The sequence below is a fragment of the Diabrotica virgifera genome, chromosome 3 (genome assembly GCF_917563875.1).
Source record: "Diabrotica virgifera virgifera chromosome 3, PGI_DIABVI_V3a".
Taxonomy (NCBI): Eukaryota; Metazoa; Arthropoda; class Insecta; order Coleoptera; family Chrysomelidae; genus Diabrotica; species Diabrotica virgifera.
In genome coordinates this window covers 40,132,413-40,153,739 of record NC_065445.1, presented here as the reverse complement: position 1 = coordinate 40,153,739, position 21,327 = coordinate 40,132,413, and the positions used below count along the sequence as shown (strand labels likewise).

The window sequence follows — 21,327 nt, the reverse complement described above, 5'->3', positions numbered from 1 at the left end:
TTGTATATTGAGGACTCTATTATTTCCATTAGTTTCATGTTTATCTCTGCTGTCACTAGTATGTGTTGGGTATCGAGTTCGGCTTCGTTCTCTGTTTTTATATTTTGTATCGTTAGTTCTGCGTCTCGAGGATATACTATGTAATCAATTATGCTTCTCGCATTTCTTTCTTCTGCTACATATGTATATTTTTCGTTTCTAGGTTGATACCAGAAAGAATTGATACCAAGTCATTTATTTGGCAGAAACTTATCCTTCTTCTACCATTCCTATTTATCGTCTCTTCTCCATACCTTCCCAAGCAGTCTAATGCCATATTTTCATCATTTCCTATTCGTGCATACCAAGGACAAAAGGACAATTACCAAGAGGAAGTATCGGCCGATTGCACAAGAGATGTGGTGACAATCTTCCATAGAGACAAGAAGGTTTATACGCGTTTATATAAAGGAAGAAGATTGATATAACTATAATTTACTATGTACTTACCAAAAAGCCATAATCAACACCAATATCACAATAACAATCTGAATAAACTTATTCGAACAAAGTTCGTCTTCTTTATGACAAGAATGGTGATGCTTGGAACATTTATGTGAATACGATAATTTTGAACTATTAACTGAAAGAAAAATATAGCTAATAAGTAAATAATCGATTAATTTTCGGAATCACATTCTAAATAGTAAAGTTCAAAGAAGTAGGGTTCCTTACCAGTGCTCGTAGACTTAAGACTATCTCCTCTCTTTAATTTATTTAATCTTCTGTTTATTCTTTCTAACTGATCTATTCTCGTTTCCAAATTATCAGTTACTTTGCAAAGCTCTTTTACAGCGCCTATATTTTCCATAAATATCCGTTCCTACAAAGACAGTAAAATTTAAATGTTTAAACAGTTAAATGATGTTAGTTAACTTAAATTTTATTTTTAATGAAATGGAAATAATATATCACTTTCATAAAATAAAATAGCTTAAGAGCAATGCATGAGCATAAAGTAAAACTTAGAGAAACCTGACAGTCCAAGAAAGGAAGGAAACAAAATAAAATAATCAAAGTTTGTGTGAACAGTCTGTATTTCGAAATAAGATTAAATTAACACCAGTAAATGATCAACCACGGATACTAATCTTTGTTACCATCAACATGCTTTTATCCGGAGAAGAGATGGGAAAGAGATGTCTGAGGAACACAAAAAAAAACGATTCAACAAACAAACTTGTTCAATGATCAGGATTCAGAATTGAATTTCTGAATTGTCTAAATATTTACTATATCTCATAAAATGTAAAGATAAATATTGTAGCATTTTTTTGTCCACTCTGTAGATCATATAAATTTCATACGGTTTTTATTTACCACTTTGAAAATTGCGTCTTAAAATCTTTTAAGAGAATAAGCATACTCCAAATGTTTATTTGTACTGCCAGATTCCTCTAACGAGATAGGTTCTGTCTTTATTTTATTTCGCTTTTCTTTCTCAATCCCGCATGAATTTTAAAATAATACCTGAACTAAACAACTAAATAGCCCACTTAAGAGATAAGTTTAGGAGAATGAGCATCGCAGCGAGAAATATTTCACTTTACTTTCCGTTTAGGTGTCGGGAAGCCACCTGGACCTACAGATTTTGGTCCTTTAGCGGACGAACAATTTCGTTAGTCTGTCAGAAGTAAAGGTATCGGAGTTTTTACGTTTTTAGTTTTGGGGGAGCTATATTATGGTTTTCTTAATTTCTGGTTATGGGTGATTCCACGAATATACGACTCACTTGGATTATCGCGACAACGAATATTTTAGTGTACAACATAGGAAGTACGAAAGTAAATGACTCTAATAATTATTCCAATAAACAGCAACGTAATTTTCAATTTACTTTCATTCTTCTTATTTTACACAGCAAAATATTCGTTGTCGAGATAATCCAAGAGGGTGGTATATTCGTGGAATAGGGTATAGTCTCTTGTTATCAAGATGATGAAACATCTTAACTATGTAAAACTAATATTAGACACAAACCTTTATAATAACAAATAAAACAGTATGACAAAAAGCTGCAAAAAGGAATAAATTTATGTTGTCGATTATATGAGAGAGTCATCAGAGAGATATCAAAACTGATATATTTTATGCACCTACTAAGAACACCACCCTCTAAATGTTGACAACAATTATAGGGGAGTGCGTATAGATTTTCACTTCGGAAAAAATCAAACAAGATAGAACTTTTTGTAATTTCATTAAGAACTGTTTAATAAACAACATATCAAAAAGTTCTACTCGAGAAGTGGGTGCTTCATTTTTTATTAAACAAATGAACTACGAAATTAGATGTTTTTTTAAATAACTCCGAAAATATAAATTTTAGAAAAAAACCGACTTGACCATTGAAAAATTCAGAAAATTTTACAAAAAATAGCTTATATAAAGAATTTTCTAAAATTAAATCTGTATCTTCTATAATTTTTTATTTATAACGCTAAAGTCACCCTTCTCACAAACATTGGCGCACTGTAAACTAGCGTACGGCGAAGTGCATGGTTGAGTTATTTTAATGTAATTCTTTAACTAATGGATCAAATTAAATTTTACAAATTGAACATGAAAGAAGAATCATTAAGCTATCTTTTGGTTATAATAGAAAGAAATAAAATGTATGGTCATAAGTACGGTGTAGGCGGAAAGTGAGCCTTACATGAATTTTGTTTAAAAATGATTTAAAAATGTGTAACTAATACAATTTTTCTTATAAAACTCTCACTTTTGCACAACTTACCTTTCAAGCATCTTGCTAAATGATGTTTCATTCAAAAAAATCTCAAAAATTTAATTCAAATGATATGACGTCTCAAAAAATGTAATTTTTGAAATCTTCGTAGTTTTATAGAATTACCACTACTTTAAGACGGTATTACTCAAGTTTGAACAGATATATTACAGTTTTATAAGTACTTTTTTAAAGCGTAGGAAGTAATCTTAAAAATTCACTAAATTATATTACTTTAGAAATGAAATAAACTATTTCTTTTTGAGAAAATTAAGAAAGATAACAAAAATGTAATACAAAAACCGAAAATTACCAGCTAAAAAATTTTTATACAAAGTGATCAAAACTTTTTTCTGTAAAACTTCCCTAAAATACATTTAATAATAAGCTTCAACAATAATAAATGTTCAGTAAAAAAAAATTTTTTTTAGCTCTTATACAGTATGTCTGCGTAACTTGGAACCTATTGATAACTGTTTTATTATCAGTTTTACGAAAAATAGTTATTCTTTATAAAATACTCTGCATTGTATATTATCTAAGATGCAATCATCAAATATCAAATTTAATTAATTTTATACGAGGTATGTCAAAAAATATGAATTTCACTCAAGAATAAAGTACCTTCACATTTCACAATATCGAAAAGTGTTATTAAGAAAAGTTGTTTGGAATTAAAAAAATTGTTTTGGTGTTCAATTACATCCTTCTAATTAAAATATTGTGAATAATAAAGGCACTTAACTCTTAAGAAAAATTCATATTTTTTACATACCTCGTATAAAATTAAAAAAGTTTGATATCTGATGGTTGTATCTTAGATTTTAGACCAGGGAGAGCATTTTATGAAGAATAACTTTTTTTCGTAAAAGTGATAACAAAATAGTTATCATAATTGTAATAAAATGATAATGAGTATCCGTAATTTGAGAAAAAAATGATTTTTTTTTCAATTAGAATGATGTAATTGTATATTTAAACATAGTTTTTAATTTCAAACAACTTTTCATAATATCATTTTTTAATATTCTGGAATATAAAGGTACTTTACTCTTTAACGTAATTCATATTTTTGACATAACTCGTATAAAATTGATAAAATTTGATATCTGATGGTTAAGTTTTAGATTTTTGACTATCCAGAGCATTTTATGAAGAATAACTTTTTTTCGTAAAATTGATAATAAAAAAGTTTTCCATGTGGTTCCTAGCTACGCAAACATACTGTATAAGAGCTTCTGTATAAGAATTTTCAAATTGCAATGCCATATTCCGATTCAGCATAATCAAAAACAAAATAGAAACATATTTGATCAAAGTAAAATGATGAATTTAACGATATTTTTAAAATTATTTATACAAAACAATTGTTATTGTTTAAACAATTAGCGGCGAAATCTGTGAGTAGAACTTTTTACTTTAACATGTATATAAACTAACAAAAAAAGTTTTAGAAAAATATAAGCTTGTTTAAATTATTCCGAAACAATGCATGTTTTCGTTCTAATTGTACTCCCCTATTATTCAAAAATGATAAACATCCAAAATAATGAATTTTATTGTAGTTTATAATAAAAAATGTAAAGTTATTCTTGTTTAACACATGTAAAGCTTAGGTATACAGGGTGTTAGTAAATAAGTATGAAAAATTTTAAGGGCTAATTCTACATGAAAAATTAATCAGTTTGCTCTATAAACATATGTCCGCAAATGCTTAGCTTCGGAGATATGGGGTGTTGAAATTTTTATTTCAAACTGCCAATTTATTTATTGCTCTAAGACCAGTTGAGCTATGAAAATGAAATTTCGTGAATTTTAGGAGGTAGTTATTACGAATTTTTTGACATACAATTGAGAATTTTGTATTCATCATTGGCGCGCCTACGAGCAATGGTCTGAATTTTTTTAAAGAAAAAAAATAGTACGCCACTGAGATATTTCGAATTAAAAATTATTTTTAAATTCCACGTCTAATTTATGATAAAAAACCTTTCTTGCCTTTATTTCATATGATGCATCGTTTTTATGCAGAAAAATAAAACATATTGGCGCGTATTTTTCATTTCTTCATACATCATCAAGAACTATCCAATATAATAATACATAACTAGAACAATAACAGAAAATATTACTAACAAGATTTCAACTAGGTGCAAAGCTGCAAGAAATGTTTAAAATGATCTCCTTTACAGATAACAGAAGAATTTTATATTCATCATTGGCGCGCGTACGGGTAATGGTCTGAATTTTTTGAAGAAAAAAATAGTACTCCACTGAGATATGTCAAACTAAAAATCATTTTTGAATTCCTCGTTCAATTTACGACAAAAAATCTTTGTTTCCTTTTTTTCATACGAGGCGCCGTTTTATACAAAAAAAAACATCTTAACGCTTAGCAAGTATTTGAGGTAGTTTCCATATGCATAGAAATTTAGTTCAAATACTTTGTAAACGTTAAGATGTTTAATTTTTTTGCATAAAAACGGCGCCGCATATGAAAAAAAGGCAAGAAAGATTTTTTATCGTCAATTGAACAAGGAATTGAAAAATGATTTTTAGTTTGACATATCTCAGTGGCGTACTTATTTTTTTAATTCCAAACAACAATATATTTTTTCTTCAAAAAATTCAGACCATTACCCGTACGCGCGTCAATGATGAATATAAAATTCTTCTGTTACCTGTAAAGGAGAACATTTTAAACATTTCTTGCAGCTTTGCACCTAGTTGAAATGGTATTAGTAATATTTTCTGTTATTGTTCTAGTTTAGTATTATTATATTGGATAGTTCTTGATGATGTATTAAGAAATGAAAAATATGCGCCAAGATGTTTTATTTTTCTGCATATAAACGGTGCATCATATGAAAAAAAGGCAAGAAAGGTTTTTTATCATAAGTTAGACGTAGAATTTCTAATTCGAAATATCTCAGTGGCGTACTATTTTTTTTTTCTAAAATAATTCAGACCATTGCCCGTAGGCGCGCCAATGATGAATATAAAATTCTTAATTGTATGTCATAAAATTCGTAATAACTACCTCCTAAAACTCACCAAATTTAATTTTCATAGCTCAACTGGTCTTAGAGCAATAAATAAATTGGCAGTTTGAAATAAAAATTTCAACACCCCGTATCTCCGAAACTAAGCATTTGCGGACATATGTTTATAGAGCAAACTGGCATTAACTTTTCATGTAGAATTAGCCCTTAAAATTTTTCATACTTATTTACTAACACCCTGTATAGAATGTTTTATTGCTTACCTTATTTACTACCAAAAAGTTTTCTATGGATGTACCATTTGGTAGTATAATATTTCCAGCAGGTTTAACTGCTTCCGGCAAAACTTGCGCCACTTCTTGAGCAATAACTCCTGTATCCGAACATTCATTATCTCTACTAAGCTGGTTCGCAAGGGCCGGCTCGTATTCGTACCTAAAAATCAATAAGAATAACAGTTAATATAAATACTTGATAAGAGCCGTCTTACATGACCGAGATTTACTTCGAAAATTATTTCAAGAATAATACCGAAAATTTTTCCATGGTTCCTTGTTTTACACCTACAGTTAAATCGTAACATAATTGTGAAACGCATGCGTAGTGTGTAATGTGACTAACATTAAATAGAATTTTATTATAAATAAAAGGCCACTGATGAAAGAAAACTAAGTTAGAGGCAGTGTAGACCAGGTCGGATCTGTAAAAATATTAGTACATTTGGACGTTGAGAGGTGACTCAAATTTTTTTGCAGAAATTGCTTGAAAATAAATCAAATAATAATATTTGAGTTATCCTCCCTCTCAAAAAGGTCCGGAACATTGTTTAAATAAACAAAATGTCAAAAAATTAAGGAAAAATTCGATTTTTTTCTTGGTTTTTTGATTATAACTTTAAAAGTATTCATTTCCGAGAAAAGTTGTACTGACATAAAAGTTGCGTAATTAAATTTCCTATAATATAGAATTAGTTAAAAATTTAAGAAATACTCACAATTGTTGCAAAATAGCAATAATTTTGAAAAAAACATACAAAAACAAGTATTCGCATTTTACGTTTTTCAACCATTTATGCTACACTTAGGACCTTCATATTTCACCTTGAAAAATTTTATGATACAGTAAAACAATACTGTAAATTTCATTAAGATCGGTTCAATAGATTTTGCAAAATAAATTTTGCAATCCAGCTTTCGTAAAAAAAATTCATTTTTTCAAAATGTTACAGGACTGAAAATAAAGCAGATAGCAAGTTGAAAATTTTTTTGCACATAGAAGTGTACTGTACCATTCATTTGCAATTTTGCAAAATTAAAATCGCTTAACACCACGGAGTCAGGAATTTTTTTAAATAAGCATTAATTATTGGTGCTACGCGCAGGACAGCGCATAGGTTGCTCTGATTGGGCATTTCAATGACCTTTTAAAATGATTGATACATTTTAATTTTTATGACATTTTGATATAAATAAATAAATTTGTTTATTTCAAAATAAAAACACATACTCTATCCTTTGAAATAACACTTTTATTAGCAAAAACTTTCTTTGTTCATATATTTTAACTTAAATAATAAAAGTTTATTATTTTTAAACATATTCAATTGTTTAAACAATATTTCACAAACAATAATAAAATTAGTTTGATTTTTGTGGAATTAAAATATTAAAATACAACAAAATATAGAGTAAGAAAGTAATATATTAGATAAAGATTAGAAGAAATTTTGGTGGAAATCAACCTGTGTGAATCGAACACAGCTGTCCTGCGCGTAGCACCAAAAATTATTGTTTATTTCAAAAATTTTCTGACGCCGTGGTAATTAATCGATTTTAATTTTGAAAATTGCAAATGAAAGGTAGAGTACATTTCTATAAGCAAAAAAAATTCAACTTGCTATCTGCTTTACTTTCAGTCCTGTAACATTTTGAAAAAATGAATTTTTTTTGCGAAAGCTGTCATCATCATTCTCTTTGCCTTATCCCTATGCGGGGTCGGCTTCCCTAATTGCATTTCTCCACACAATTCTATCTTGGGCCATATCAATGTTAATCCCCTTTACCAACATGTCCTGCCTTATCGTCTCCCCCCAGCTCTTCTTTGGTCTTCCTCTCCTACTCCTTCCAGGAATCTGCACTTCAGCTATTCTTCGTATTGGGTGGTTAACGTCTCGACGTTGAACATGACCAAACCATCTTAACCTATGCTCTCTCATTTTGGCATCAATTGGTGCCACACCTAGACTTCCCCTAATATACTCATTTCTAATTTTATCCTTCTTTGTCACTCCACTCATCCATCTAAGCATTCTCATTTCCGCCACATGCATTCGCTGTTCCTCTTTCTTTTTCACTGCCCAACATTCAGTTCCGTACATCATAGCTGGTCTTATGGCTGTTTTATAGAATTTTCCCTTCAGCTTCATTGGAATTTTTCTGTCACACAACACACCACTCGCTTCTTTCCACTTCATCCATCCAGCCCTAATTCTACTGCATGCATCTCCATCTATTTCTCCATTACTCTGTAATACCGATCCTAGGTACTTAAAACTATTGCTTTTTACAATCATTTCACCATCCAAAGATACCATTTTATTTGTAGTAGCTCCATCTTTAAATGAACATTCCAAATACTCTGTTTTTGTCCTACTAAGTTTTAAACCTTTTTCCTCCAGAGCTTGTCTCCACTGTTCCAGTTTTTGTTCTAAGTCTCTTTCACTATTTCCTACTAACACGACATCATCAGCATACATTAAGCACCATGGAATGTTACCCTGTATTTTCGCTGTTATCTGGTCCAAAACTAATGAGAATAAATACGGACTAAGCACAGAACCTTGATGCAATCCTACTTTCACATGAAATTTATCAGTCTCTCCCACACCTGTCCTAACACTAGTCGTTACTCCCTCATACATATCCCTCACAATCTTTACATATTCACCAGGGACTCCTTTCTTATTGAGTGCCCACCACAGAATCTCTCGAGGAACTCTATCATATGCTTTCTCAAGATCAATGAATACCATATGAGCGTTTGTTTCTTTACTCCTGTATTTTTCCATCAACTGCCTTATAATGAAAATTGCATCTGTTGTTGATCTACCCTGCATAAAGCCAAATTGATTCTCGGATATTTCGGTTTCTTCACGTATCCGTCTATCAATTACTCTTTCCCATATTTTCATGGTGTGGCTAAGCAGTTTTATAGCCCTGTAGTTTGTACATTGTTGTATATCTCCCTTGTTTTTGTAAACAGGTACCAGTATACTGCTTCTCCATTCGTCTGGCATTTGTCCAACTTCCATAATTCTATTAAATAGACCTGCTAGCCACCTTGTTCCTGTCTCTCCCAATGCTCTCCATACTTCCCCAGGAATATGATCTGGTCCTACCGCTTTTCCTTTCTTTATTTTTTGAAGCGCTTGAGCGACTTCCTCGTTGGCTATTTTGGTGACCATTGCTGCTACTGTCTCCGTTGACTCTACAGGCTGTCTGTCAAATTCTTCATTTAATAAGCTGTCAAAGTACTTTCTCCATCTCTTTTTGACATCCCTTTCGTGAACTAGTATTTTATTATTTTCATCTCGGATACATCTAATCTGATTAAAATCTTTTGCTTTCTTTGCTCTCTGTTTGGCTATTTTATATATCTTCGTTTCGCCTTCCCTGGTATCAAGTTGATCGTATAGGTTTGAATACGCTTCTGCTTTAGCTTTTGCTACTGCTACTTTCGCTTCCTTTTTGGCGACCATATAGTTTTGAAGATCTATGTCCGATCTGGTTTCTTGCCACTTTTTATATAATTTTCTCTTCTCTTTTATGTTTCCTTGTACTTCATTTGACCACCACCAAGTCTCTTTATCTTCAAACTTCTTTCCTGACGTTTTCCCAAGTATTTCAATAGCCGTCTCTCTAATAATATTGGCCATTTTTCTCCAAATTGTGTTAGGGCTTCCTTTCATGTTCCAACATATTTTTTCTACTATTCTTTCCCTGAATAGACCTTCCTTCTCATCTTTTAGCATCCACCACTTGATTTTTTGTGGTCCTCTCCGATATTTTTGTTTAGTTTCGCTTTTTACTTCGATGTCCAGAACAAGCAGCTTATGTTGTTGGCTTACTGTCTCACTAACTATTACCTTGCAGTCCTTGCATTCACGTATGTCTTCTTTCCTTATCATGAAGTAGTCTATTTGGGATTGATGTTGTCCACTTTTGTAGGTAATAAGTTGAGTTTCTCTCTTTTTAAAGAATGTGTTAACAATCGCCATATCCAATGCTGTTGCTAATTCTAGCATGTCATCTCCAGCTTCATTTCTAGTTCCAAAGCCTAATCCCCCATGTATTGTTTCATATCCTGTCTTGGCTTGGCCCACATGTGCATTGAAATCACCTCCTATTATAACTTTCTCCTCCGCTGGAATATCACTCAGTATGTCTCCCAATTGATCATAGAAAGCTCTTCTTTCATTCTCACCCAGACCTGTTTGAGGAGCATACACACACACAACATTCAATACCTCTTTATCGATTACAAATTTCACTGACATCATTCTATCACTCGTTCTTACAACATCTACTACGTTATCTTTCATTTCACTATCAGCAATTATACCAACTCCATTTCTAGTGTTACTACTCCCTACATACCACAATTTATATCCATCACCTAGTTCTTTCGCCCTTTGTCCTTTCCACCTAGTTTCTTGAATACAAGCAATTTGAACTCTTCTTCGTTTGAGCGCATCCACTAACTCCAGACTCTTACCTGTAAGACTACCAAGATTCCAAGACCCTATCCTGATTTTTCTAACCTGCAATGGTGTTCCCCCTGAGATAGTCCTCACCCGGAGATCCGAATGGAGGCTCATTTTACTTCCGGAACATTTTACCTCAGGAGATGCCATCATTTCAGTATAAGTTTTATTTCGTTTGGAGAAGGTCTTTTCATTATTATGGCCTGAAAAGATTTTTGGATATTTGATGCCTGAATGCCTTTTCTATCAGCACCATACCCTGCCCTGTCCTGCACGTTTAGCCAATACACCACCAATGCAACCAAAGTGCAGTATTACCCCACACCCGCCTGCATTTTTCTGTATAGGCCAGGATCCCTACTGTAAGGACTGCCCTATAAGCCAATGTATTGTTGCCCGTATCCCGCCACTAGGAGGCACGTACTTCATTCGGGATACAAAAATTTGCGATTTTTGCGAAAGCTGTATTGCAAAATTTATTTTGCAAAATCTATTGAACCGATCTTAATGAAATTTACAGTATTGTTTTACTGTATCATAAAGTTTTTCAGGGAGAAATATGAAGCTCCTAAGTGTAGCATAAATGGTTGAAAAACGTAAAATGCGAATACTTGTTTTTGTATGGTTTTTTCGCAATTATTGCTATTTTGCAACTAGGGTTACTATTTTTTAAATTTTTAACCAATTCTATATTGTAGTAAATTGAATTACGCAACTTTTATGTCAGTACAACTTTTCTCGGAAATGAATACTTTTAAAGTTATAATGAAAAAACAAAGAAAAAAATCGAATTTTTCCTTCAATTTTTGACATTTTGATTATTTAAACAATGTTCCGGACCTTTTTGAGAGGGAGGATAACTCAAATATTATTATTTGATTTATTTTCAAGCAATTTCTGCAAAAAAATTTGAGTCACCTCTCAACGTCCATCTCAAAACAGATCCGCCCTGGACTAGTGATGTATCCACTGGTTAGAGGTAACATGAAAAAAGAAGGAACGTGAAATGGCATTTTCAGGTTAGAAGTTACAACTTTCATTTGTTTATTTTTTAGTAATATATTTGGGCAGGGAAGTAGATTCTTGAGCAAAAATTATTTCCTATATTCTTATAAGAAGAGTAACCGGATCTCCATTCCACATGGACATATGTATGAATATAAGATGTACACTCCCGTGGAAGTTATAGCTGTTTTTCACTTTAATGATCCGTTAAGACATGGGGGATCAGTCCACTTTTCTTCTAATCTGTCTCCTCAAAGCTTCTGGTGTGTCTTCGTTTCCGTCACTACTTTTCTCCACTTATTTCGGTTCGCAGTCTTTTTATTCCAGTTTCGAATTCCCATAACTCTTAAGTCGTTTTCGACTTGTTGTTTCCATCTTGCTTTTGGTCTGCCTCGTGCTCTTGTCTCAGGGGGTATCCAGTCGGTAATAACTTTAATGGATAGATAATCATCTTCACTTTTTCTACTTATATGAATAGATAATCATCTTCACTTTTTCTACTTATATGACCATACCACCTTATTCTTCGTGCTTTTGCTTCTTTCACTATGTTTTCTCCTTCCATCCATTGTTCTATTTCGTGGTTCATCCAGGGTCTTCTTTCGTTTTCATTTATTACTTTTGGTCCCAGAATGTTGCGCATTATTTTTCTTTTAAAGACTTTCAGCTGTTCTTCTTCTTTTAACGTTAGGCTGTTGGTTTCTATGGCATACATTACCACTGGCCTTATGGTAGTCTTATATATTTGCATCTTTGTATTTCTGCTTAATTTTTTATCTTTTATTATTTTTTTATTTTTGTGGTAAGCTCTATTTCCTGCTTGTAGTTTCTGTTTCAGGTCTATTCTTTCATTATCTCTACTAATCATCGTTCCCAAGTATTTGAATGTATCTACTTCCTCAAATCTGTAATTATCTATTATCATTTGTGTTAGTATTGTTTTCTTGAATCTGCTTGCGTTCATGTACTTTGTTTTTTCCATATTTATGTCTAGTCCTCTTCTTTTTGCCCCTTTTTCTATTTCAGAGAATGCCTTAATTAATGATCTTTTGTCCCGGGCTATTATAACGATATCATCTGCATAACCTATTATTTGTACTGCATTTTTATTAATTATTCCGTTATTTGTTGCTTCTTTTATTGCACAATCTAGAGCTGTAATGAATAACTCAGTTGACAGGGCATCCCCTTGTCTGACTCCGTTTTGGACCCTAATCTTCTCTGTTGTCTTTTGACCTAAATCTATTACTACTTGTACCTCTTTCATTGTTATTTTTATTAACTGTATTAATTTACCTGGTATTTTTATGCGTGCTAGATCTTCTATTAGTTCTCCTCTTTTTAGTTTATCGAAGGCCTGTTTAAAATCCACAAAAAGTATATGCAGTTCCATGTTGTGTTCATATGCTTTTTCCGTGATTTGTCTTATTATGTGAATAGCGTCTATCGTCGATTTTTCTTTTCTGAATTCATATTGGTAATTTCCTATGATTTTTTCGGTATGCTCTGCTAGTATGTTCTTTATTATTCCCGTCATGACCTTATATGTCGCATTTAGCAAGGTGATTCCTCTATAGTTTTTGCAAATTTTTTGGTCTCCATTTTTGGGTATCGTTATAATTATTCCCGTTTTCCAGTCTTCTGGCATTCTTACAGCATACATGTCCACATGGACATAATTACAGCAAAAACTGTGGCAAAAACCAACTATAAATTTTCTTACAGCTTACAGCAAACATACTTCGCTGAAAAAACAAATCAGTACGTGTTGTGTTTTGTGTTATATTATAAAGGTTATGTTATCGTAATCGTAAATACCATCGCCGTTATTCAACGTTCTGCGCAGAAACTCGCGCAGTTTACTCTGAAAACTTTCTAGAATATAGAACAGGTTCTAAATTATTATATTGAAAATTATCATGGGAAATTTCAGAGTAAATCTTGTGTTTTACATCTAATATTTTTATTAGATAATTTTTTAAGGTTATCAGCGTCAGTTTCGAAGTAAATCTCGGTAAAACGGCTCTTAGATATTTATTCCAAAAGTGGAAAATTAATCATATCATATCTACCAATCTCAATACATTTATTTTTTCAAGTTTATGGTGCTCATTCATTTTCTGTTGTTAAGCAGTTTTCAAGCTCATTTTCGATCTTTCTTGATTTCTTCCTTAGGGCAGTTTATAATTTTATGCTGCCCTCAGCTGCTTTTCATTTATTTGGTACATATCCAAGTTTCAGGATTATACACCATTATACACAGTATGGTGCAAATGTCTGGAATAATTACGATTAAACCGGCGCCTTTAAGGAAAAATCCCGAAACAGGTCGATTTTTTGACATATATTTCATACAAGTGACGTCATCCATATGGACGTGATCAAGTAATCGATGAGTTTTTTAAATGAGGACAGGGGTCGTGTGATAGCTCATTTGAAAGGGTATTCAATTCTGTATTCAGTAATATAAACAAGAATAAAAAACCGCTAAACACCGTAAAAATGAGTGGCGCATACAATATTCCAGCTACAAAAGAGCTGTTATGAATATTACGTGGCGCGAAAATGTATTTTCATTTTGATGGAAAATAAAATTTTAGTTTTATTTTGAAAGATGTTTCCATAATATTTGATAAATTTTAAATAAAACGCGCCACAAAAGAGTATCTTTGATACAGTTTGCATTTTGAGGCTCTTTTGTGGCGCGTTTTACTTCAAATATTATGGAAATATTCAAAATATTATGGAAAAAATCCTTCAAAATAAAACTAGAATTTTATTTTTCATCAAAATGAAAATACATTTTCTCGCCACGTATTATTCATATCAACTCTTTTGTAGCTGGAATATTGTATGCGCCACTCATTTTTACGGTGTTTAGCGGTTTTTTATTTTTGTATCAGGAGTTTTTTTTTAAGTTTTTTATGAATTAAATGTATGAAGTTGGATGTAATGTTCCTCGATTACACATTAGGCGTTATAAATGGTCGCCTTTGTCGCATTCTCTCCCAAATGATCTATAGTCTGGGCTGATTATCGGAGAATAGGCCATTTTTGGGAAAAGTTATTTACCAGCAATTTTATTGCTGGAATCAAATTATAAGATCCTATATATTAATAATATAGTTATGCAAAGTCCTCAGATAGTGTGCTACTTTTTTTATAAACAAAATGGCGCCCGAAAATCGTGTTTTTTTCAAATATTGCTCTAGAACTCCGAAGATTTTAACTTTACAACAAAAACACTCAAATAAAAATTCACCGTGATTAAATTCTGCATAGAGACGTGTTTTTCCCGATCTGCTCTGACGAAAATTTTCCTCGGAAAATGCGGGTTTTCCCAACAAAATCTTTAATTTTCAAATAAAGTTTTAGATAAGTAATTATTTACCAATAATTAAATAATTTGGTAACTTAAAAGCCTTCTTGGTTTAGATTATAGTTCCAGAAGGTGGTGAAAATTAATCGAATATTTTAGTAACAATTCAATTGTTAATTAATAATTTACGGTCGCAATAATAACCAAAATAATTATGATACACTGATCAAACTTTGAAATCTTATAAAGATGAGATGCCTATTTAACATTTTGTCGACAAAATATAAATTTTTTATTTTTTTTAAATAATCTTTAAATGTTTAAAAAAAAATAGTTATAAACAAATTAACGTTTCTCAGAAAGTTTTTATTATATTATAATTTAAAAAAATAGCTAAAATGCGCATTTCAAATATCTTGAAAATGAATGCTTTAAAACTTTTTTGCAACCATTTGCAAAAAAGTTATGAAACAGCAAAGTAAACATACGATTACTACGGTGTTAATAATTTTTTTTAATTCTTTCAAAGCGTAGAAGTGAGTTTAAAGTACAAGCTAATTATTTTTAAAACAATATCGATTATCAGCTTTATGGTTATATTTTAATTAAAGATTATAAATATATTTTTTTGTAATTTACACGCGCGAAAGTAGAATAATACAGTACCGTAGCTACCCGCCCACATACACAACTCGCGCGAGTTTAAGCGTGTCAGTCGCTTCGAGTGAACATTTTATCTCTGGCTCTGTATCAAGCCTACTTTCGCGCTAAAAATTACAAAAAAAGTATTTTTAATCTTTGATTAAAATATAACCATTGCACTAATTTTTGACATTCTTTGTGAGTAATTAGATTGTACCATAGACTCACTTTTAAGCGTTGAAACAATTAAAACAAATTATAAACAATGGAGATATCGTATATTTATTTTGCTGTTTCCTAACTTTTTTGCAAATGGTTGGAAAATTTTTTTAAAGCATTCATTTTCAAGACCTATGAAATACGCATTTTAAGTATTTTTTAAAATTAGAATATAATAAACAATTTCTAAGAAATGTTAATTTGTTTATAACAATTTTTTTTAAACATTTAAAGATTATGCAAAAAAATGAAAAATTTATATTTTGTCGACAAAATATTAAATAGGCATCACACCTTTATAATCTTTCTAAGTTTGATCAATGTCTCATGATTATTTTGGTTGTTATTGCGACTGTAAATTGTTAATTAACAATTGAATTGTTGCTAAAATATTCGTTTCATTTTAACCGGTTTCTGAATTTATAATCTATACCAAGAAAGCTTTTATTTCACCAAGCTATATAATTATTGATAAATAATTACTGGCCCAAAAAATTTATTTGAAAATTCGAGATTTTGTTAGAAAAACCCACATTTTCCGAGGAAAATTTTCGTCGGAGCAAATCGGGAAAAACATGCCTCTATGTAGAATTAAATTGGGGTGAGTTTTTATTTGAGTATTTTTGGTGTAAAGTTAAAATCTTCGGAGTTATAGAGCAATAATTGAAAAAAATACCATTTGTCGGCGCCATTTTGCTTATAAAAAAAGTAGCACACTATCTGTGGACTTTGCATACCTATATTAATAATGTATAGGATCTTATAATTTGATTAAAGCAATAAAATTGCTGGTAAATAACCTTTCTTTGTACTTTATTAATTAGACCAACGTATTATAACTATTTTTTTTAAATTTAAAGTTTATGCAAAAAAAAGAAAAATTTATATTTTGTCGATAAAATATTGAACAAGCATCTCATCTTTATAATCTTTTTAAGTTTGATCAATGTATCATGATTATTTTGGTTATTATTGCGATCGTAAATTGTTAATTAACAATTGAATTGTTGCTAAAATATTCGTTTAATTTTCACCGGCTTCTGGAATTACAATCTATACCAAGAAATCTTTGATGTCACTAAGTTATTTAATTATTGATTAATAATTACTTACCTAAAACTTTATTTGAAAATTATAGTTTTTGTTAGGAAAACCCGCATTTTCCGAGGAAAATTTTCGTCGGAGCAAATCGTGAAAAACATATCTCTATGCAGAATTTAATTGCAGTGAATTTTTATTTGGGTGTTTTTGTTGTAAAGTTAAAATCTTCGGAGTTATAGAGCAATAATTGAAAAAAGTACGATTTGTCGGCGCCATTTTGTTTATAAAAAAAGTAGCACACTATCTGCGGACTTTGCATACCTATATTATTAATATATAGGATCTTATAATTCGATTCCAGCAATAAAATTGCTGGTAAATAACTTTTCCATGAATTTTGCTAATTAGCCCAGAGTACTAGTAGTTACGACACCAGACTTGTGATAAGACAATCCGAGTTCATATCCCAGCCATCCTAATAATTATGGCCGGCAAATCAACTCGGATTTTCCGATCAAACTTAGCGTCGTAACGACGACAACTATATAAACCATTTCGGCGATAATGGTTAAATGGATTATACTTCTGGAGCTCGATAACTTCTGAACGGCTTAACCGATTTTGATAATTAAACATAAGTCTGAAACGTATTGGCAAGTAGTATCTGATGCATCCAAGGTCAAGTATGATAACTGAAGGTATTACAGGAATTATTGAGCTTGAAAAACCGTTTTTCCTATACGAAATAGATTTGATCATACTTATGAAGCCTATAACTTAAAAATTCGAATTTTCCCAGATATGAGGTATACACCGTTAGACGCGTCTAGAGTCCTCCTACAAATGCTCAGTTATTGGCGTAGGTTGAAATTTTGAGTAATTGTCGAAAAACCAAAATTTTCAAAGTTTAATTTTTCAGTTTTTCGGCTATACTGAACCGTGTGTAGGTATGATCTTGTTAACTCAACGCTATTAATTTGGTGTATTTGCGGTTTTCCTGTCTCTCCTTGAACCTAAGATATATACGGCCAAAAAATATGCCATTTTGCATCTACCTAGCCTTATAGCTGGCTTATGGGTGGTCAAAAGTCACAAACTACACCGGTTCTGAATCGGCCCTAACCCCCTCTTGAAACACAGAAAAAAAAAAAGATGACGAGGAAATTAAGATGAGAGAATTTTAAATAATTCACAACTCATCTGCTCAGCGTGGTAAAAGCTCCAACAAGAAAGATTCCTTAATACTCCTACAAAAGAGTAAATTAATTAAAAATGTATAAACATTTTCAATTTCTTTGCAACACGAAAATGCAGCAGCTGCATAATACTCTGACTTACCGCTGCTTACCGCATTTGAAAGTTCTATCAAATTCTGACGGTTTTGATAATTTGCATTGATAAAAATTATTTTTTTTTTATTGTGAAACAAAGCTATAAACACATAGTGCTTGAGTGATGTTTTCAATGTAGTTCTCATTTAAAATCGAACAAGTAGGCGCGCCTACAAACAGGCAATGTCTACGTAGCATGCATTAAAACGCATGCATTGGGCACGGGAAACACTATTATTTGTTTATAGCTTTGTTTGACAATTAGTCTGGGCTGATTATCGGAGAATAGGCCATTTTTGGGAAAAGTTATTTACCAGCAATTTTATTGCTGGAATCGAATCTTATGATTGTATATATTAATAATATAGGTATGCAAAGTCCGCAGATAGTGTGCTACTTTTTTTATAAACAAAATGGCGCCCGAAAATCGTGGTTTTCTCAATTTTTGCTCTATAACTCCAAAGATTTTAACTTTACACCAAAAACACTCAAATAAAAATTCACCGCAATTAAATTCTGCATAGAGACGTGTTTCTTTCGATTTACTTCGATAAAAACTTTTCCCGGAAAAAGCGGGTTTTTCCAACAAAATCTTTAATTTTCAACTAAACTTTTAGATAAGTAATTGTTAATCAATAATTAAATAACTTGGTAATGTAAAAGATCTTTTCGTATAGATTATAATTCCAGAAGCCGATGGAAATTGAATGAACAGTTTAGCAACAATTGAATTGTTAATTAAAAATTTACGGTCGCTCTAATAACTACAATAATTATGAAGCATAAGAATAACTATGATTTTTTCATAAAAAGACACTATACCTATCTAATGTACTTTACAGAATTGAAATTGGACTATTAAAGCGACCTCAGGAATATTTTAAAATTATAAACCATTTTTTGGCTTAAAAACAAATAGAATATCTCGGGAAATATTAAACTAAATTAAATTATAAAAACGGTATTCGAAAAACAGCGACAGGAAGCTTCTTTTAAAAGAAAAAACGTTTAATTATGATGAGTAGTTCCTGAGATACAACCGGTCAAAGTTGACCGGAATTTACGGCAAAGATATAAACAATAGGATCATAATTTTCAAACCATCACCTTTTTATTTTTGTCCTCTTTCTCCACACCAATTTTCATATTCTTAAAATACTCATAACATATATTATTATAATAAAAACTATCGATAATACGTGTGAAAATTGCCAAAAATAGCAAAATTCCTATCAAAAATTAGGTTGGAGAAAATGTAACCCTCAAAGTTCAAAATCGGTTTACGTTAAAAAAATGCATTTTCTCGGCTTCTCATGGAGCAATGTCCTTCATTCTTTTTTTGTTCCCAAGTAATTCGAGTAGAGCCATCGAACTAACGCATTATTAAATGTCAAACTTGCTTTTTTTTGTTATAATAAATTAATTTATTTATTATAACACAAAATTTTAATTTGTTTAAATAAAAATTGTTTAAATAATTATACAGCTTTCAAATGAGAATATTTATGTTTTTAACTTTAAAAGGTACACTTGTAGTAAGTTTATCTAAAAAAAGCCTACAACTGGAAAAAATATGTAGTTTTCTGTTCTTATAAATAAATTAATCTATTACAGTAGACTCCCGTAAGTTCGGCCACCTCGGGACCGGACCCTAGGCCGAACTTAAAAGTGGCCGAACTAACCGATGCTTATCTAAAAAATGCCCATTCATTGTTTGTATGGATCTAGCAAAAACAAAACACTTGTACATTAAATAGAAGACAACACAGAGGAATACTCTGACATATATTTAACATATTATATGAAAAGATAGACCGTTACAAAAATACTATAAAACAATACTTACAGAACTCTAGGCCTAATAAAATTTAAAAATATTATTGCACATTGGTGGTTTGGCTTCTTAAACACTTAAAAAAGTCAGTAATTTTTTTTCTGAATTTTCTTTTATAATGATGTTTGATGTGCAAAGTGTGTGACTAATGCTCAGAGAGCCGGCCGGACTAAGCGGAGACTGAACTAACCGAGGCCGAACTTACGGGAGTCTACTGTATAACAAAACAAAAGCAAGTTTGACATTTAATAATGCGTTAGTTCGATGGCTCTACTCGAGTTATTAGGGAACAAAAAAAGAATGAAGGAAATTGCTCCATGGGAAGCCGAGAAAATGCATTTTTTTAACGTATACCGATTTTGAACTTTGAGGGTTACATTTGCTCCAACCTAATTTTTGATTGGAATTTTGCTATTTTTGGCAATTTTCACACGTATTATCGATAGTTTTTATTATAATAATATATGTTATGAGTATTTTAAACATATGAAAATTGGTGTGGAGAAAGAGGACAAAAACAAAAAGGTGATGGTTTAAAAATTATGATCCTATTGTTTATATCTTTGCCGTAAATTCCGGTCAACTTTGACTGGTTGTATCTCAGGAACCACTCGTCATAATTAAACTTTTTTTCTTTTAAAAGAAGCGTCCTGCCGCTTTCTTTCGAATACCGTTTTCACAATTTAATTTAGTTTAATACTTCCCGAGATATTCTATTTGTTTATAAGCCAAAAAATTGTTTATAATTTTAAAATATTCCTGAGGCCGCTTAAATGCTCCAATTTCAATTCTGTAAAGTACATTAGATAGGTATAGTGTCTTTTTATGAAAAAATCATAGTTATTCTTATGCATCATAATTATTGTCGTTATTATAGTGACCGTAAATTTTTAATTAACAATTCAATTGTTGCTAAACTGTTTATTCAATTTCCATGGGCTTCTGGAATTGTAATCTATACGGAAAGGGCTTTTACAGTACCAAGTTATTTAAATATTGATTAACAATTACTTATCTAAAATTTTAGTTGAATATTAAAGATTTTGTTGGAAAATCCCGCTTTTTCCGAGGAAAGTTTTTATCGAAGTAAATCGAAAGAAACACGTCTCTATGCAGAATTTAATTGCGGTGAATTTTTATTTGGGTGTTTTTGGTGTAAAGTTAAAATCTTTGGAGTTATAGAGCAAAAATTGAAAAAAACACGATTTTCGGGCGCCATTTTGTTTATAAAAAAAGTAGCACACTATCTGCGGACTTTGCATACCTATATTATTAATACATACAATAATAAGATTCGATTCCAGCAATAAAATTGCTGGTAAATAACTTTTCCTTGTATTTTGCTAATTAGCCCAGAGTAAATAAAAAAATTAATTTTTCTTTCAAATTCGGTAAGCAGAATTGC

General features: G+C 31.2%; 1 protein-coding gene across 2 annotated transcripts in view; it reads right to left on the bottom strand.

Moving 5' to 3' along the window:
• Nucleotides 1-21,327, bottom strand: part of LOC114328965 (E3 ubiquitin-protein ligase TRIM37) — a 215,095-nt gene that overhangs the window by 40,773 nt on the left and 152,995 nt on the right. For both annotated transcript variants that reach the window (XM_050647883.1, XM_050647882.1), the window contains exons 12-14: nt 6,033-6,204; nt 715-862; nt 490-622 (exon numbers count right to left, since the gene is read on the bottom strand). In XM_050647883.1, coding sequence (XP_050503840.1) covers nt 490-622; nt 715-862; nt 6,033-6,204 — 453 coding nt within the window. The remainder of the gene's footprint in view (nt 1-489; nt 623-714; nt 863-6,032; nt 6,205-21,327) is intronic.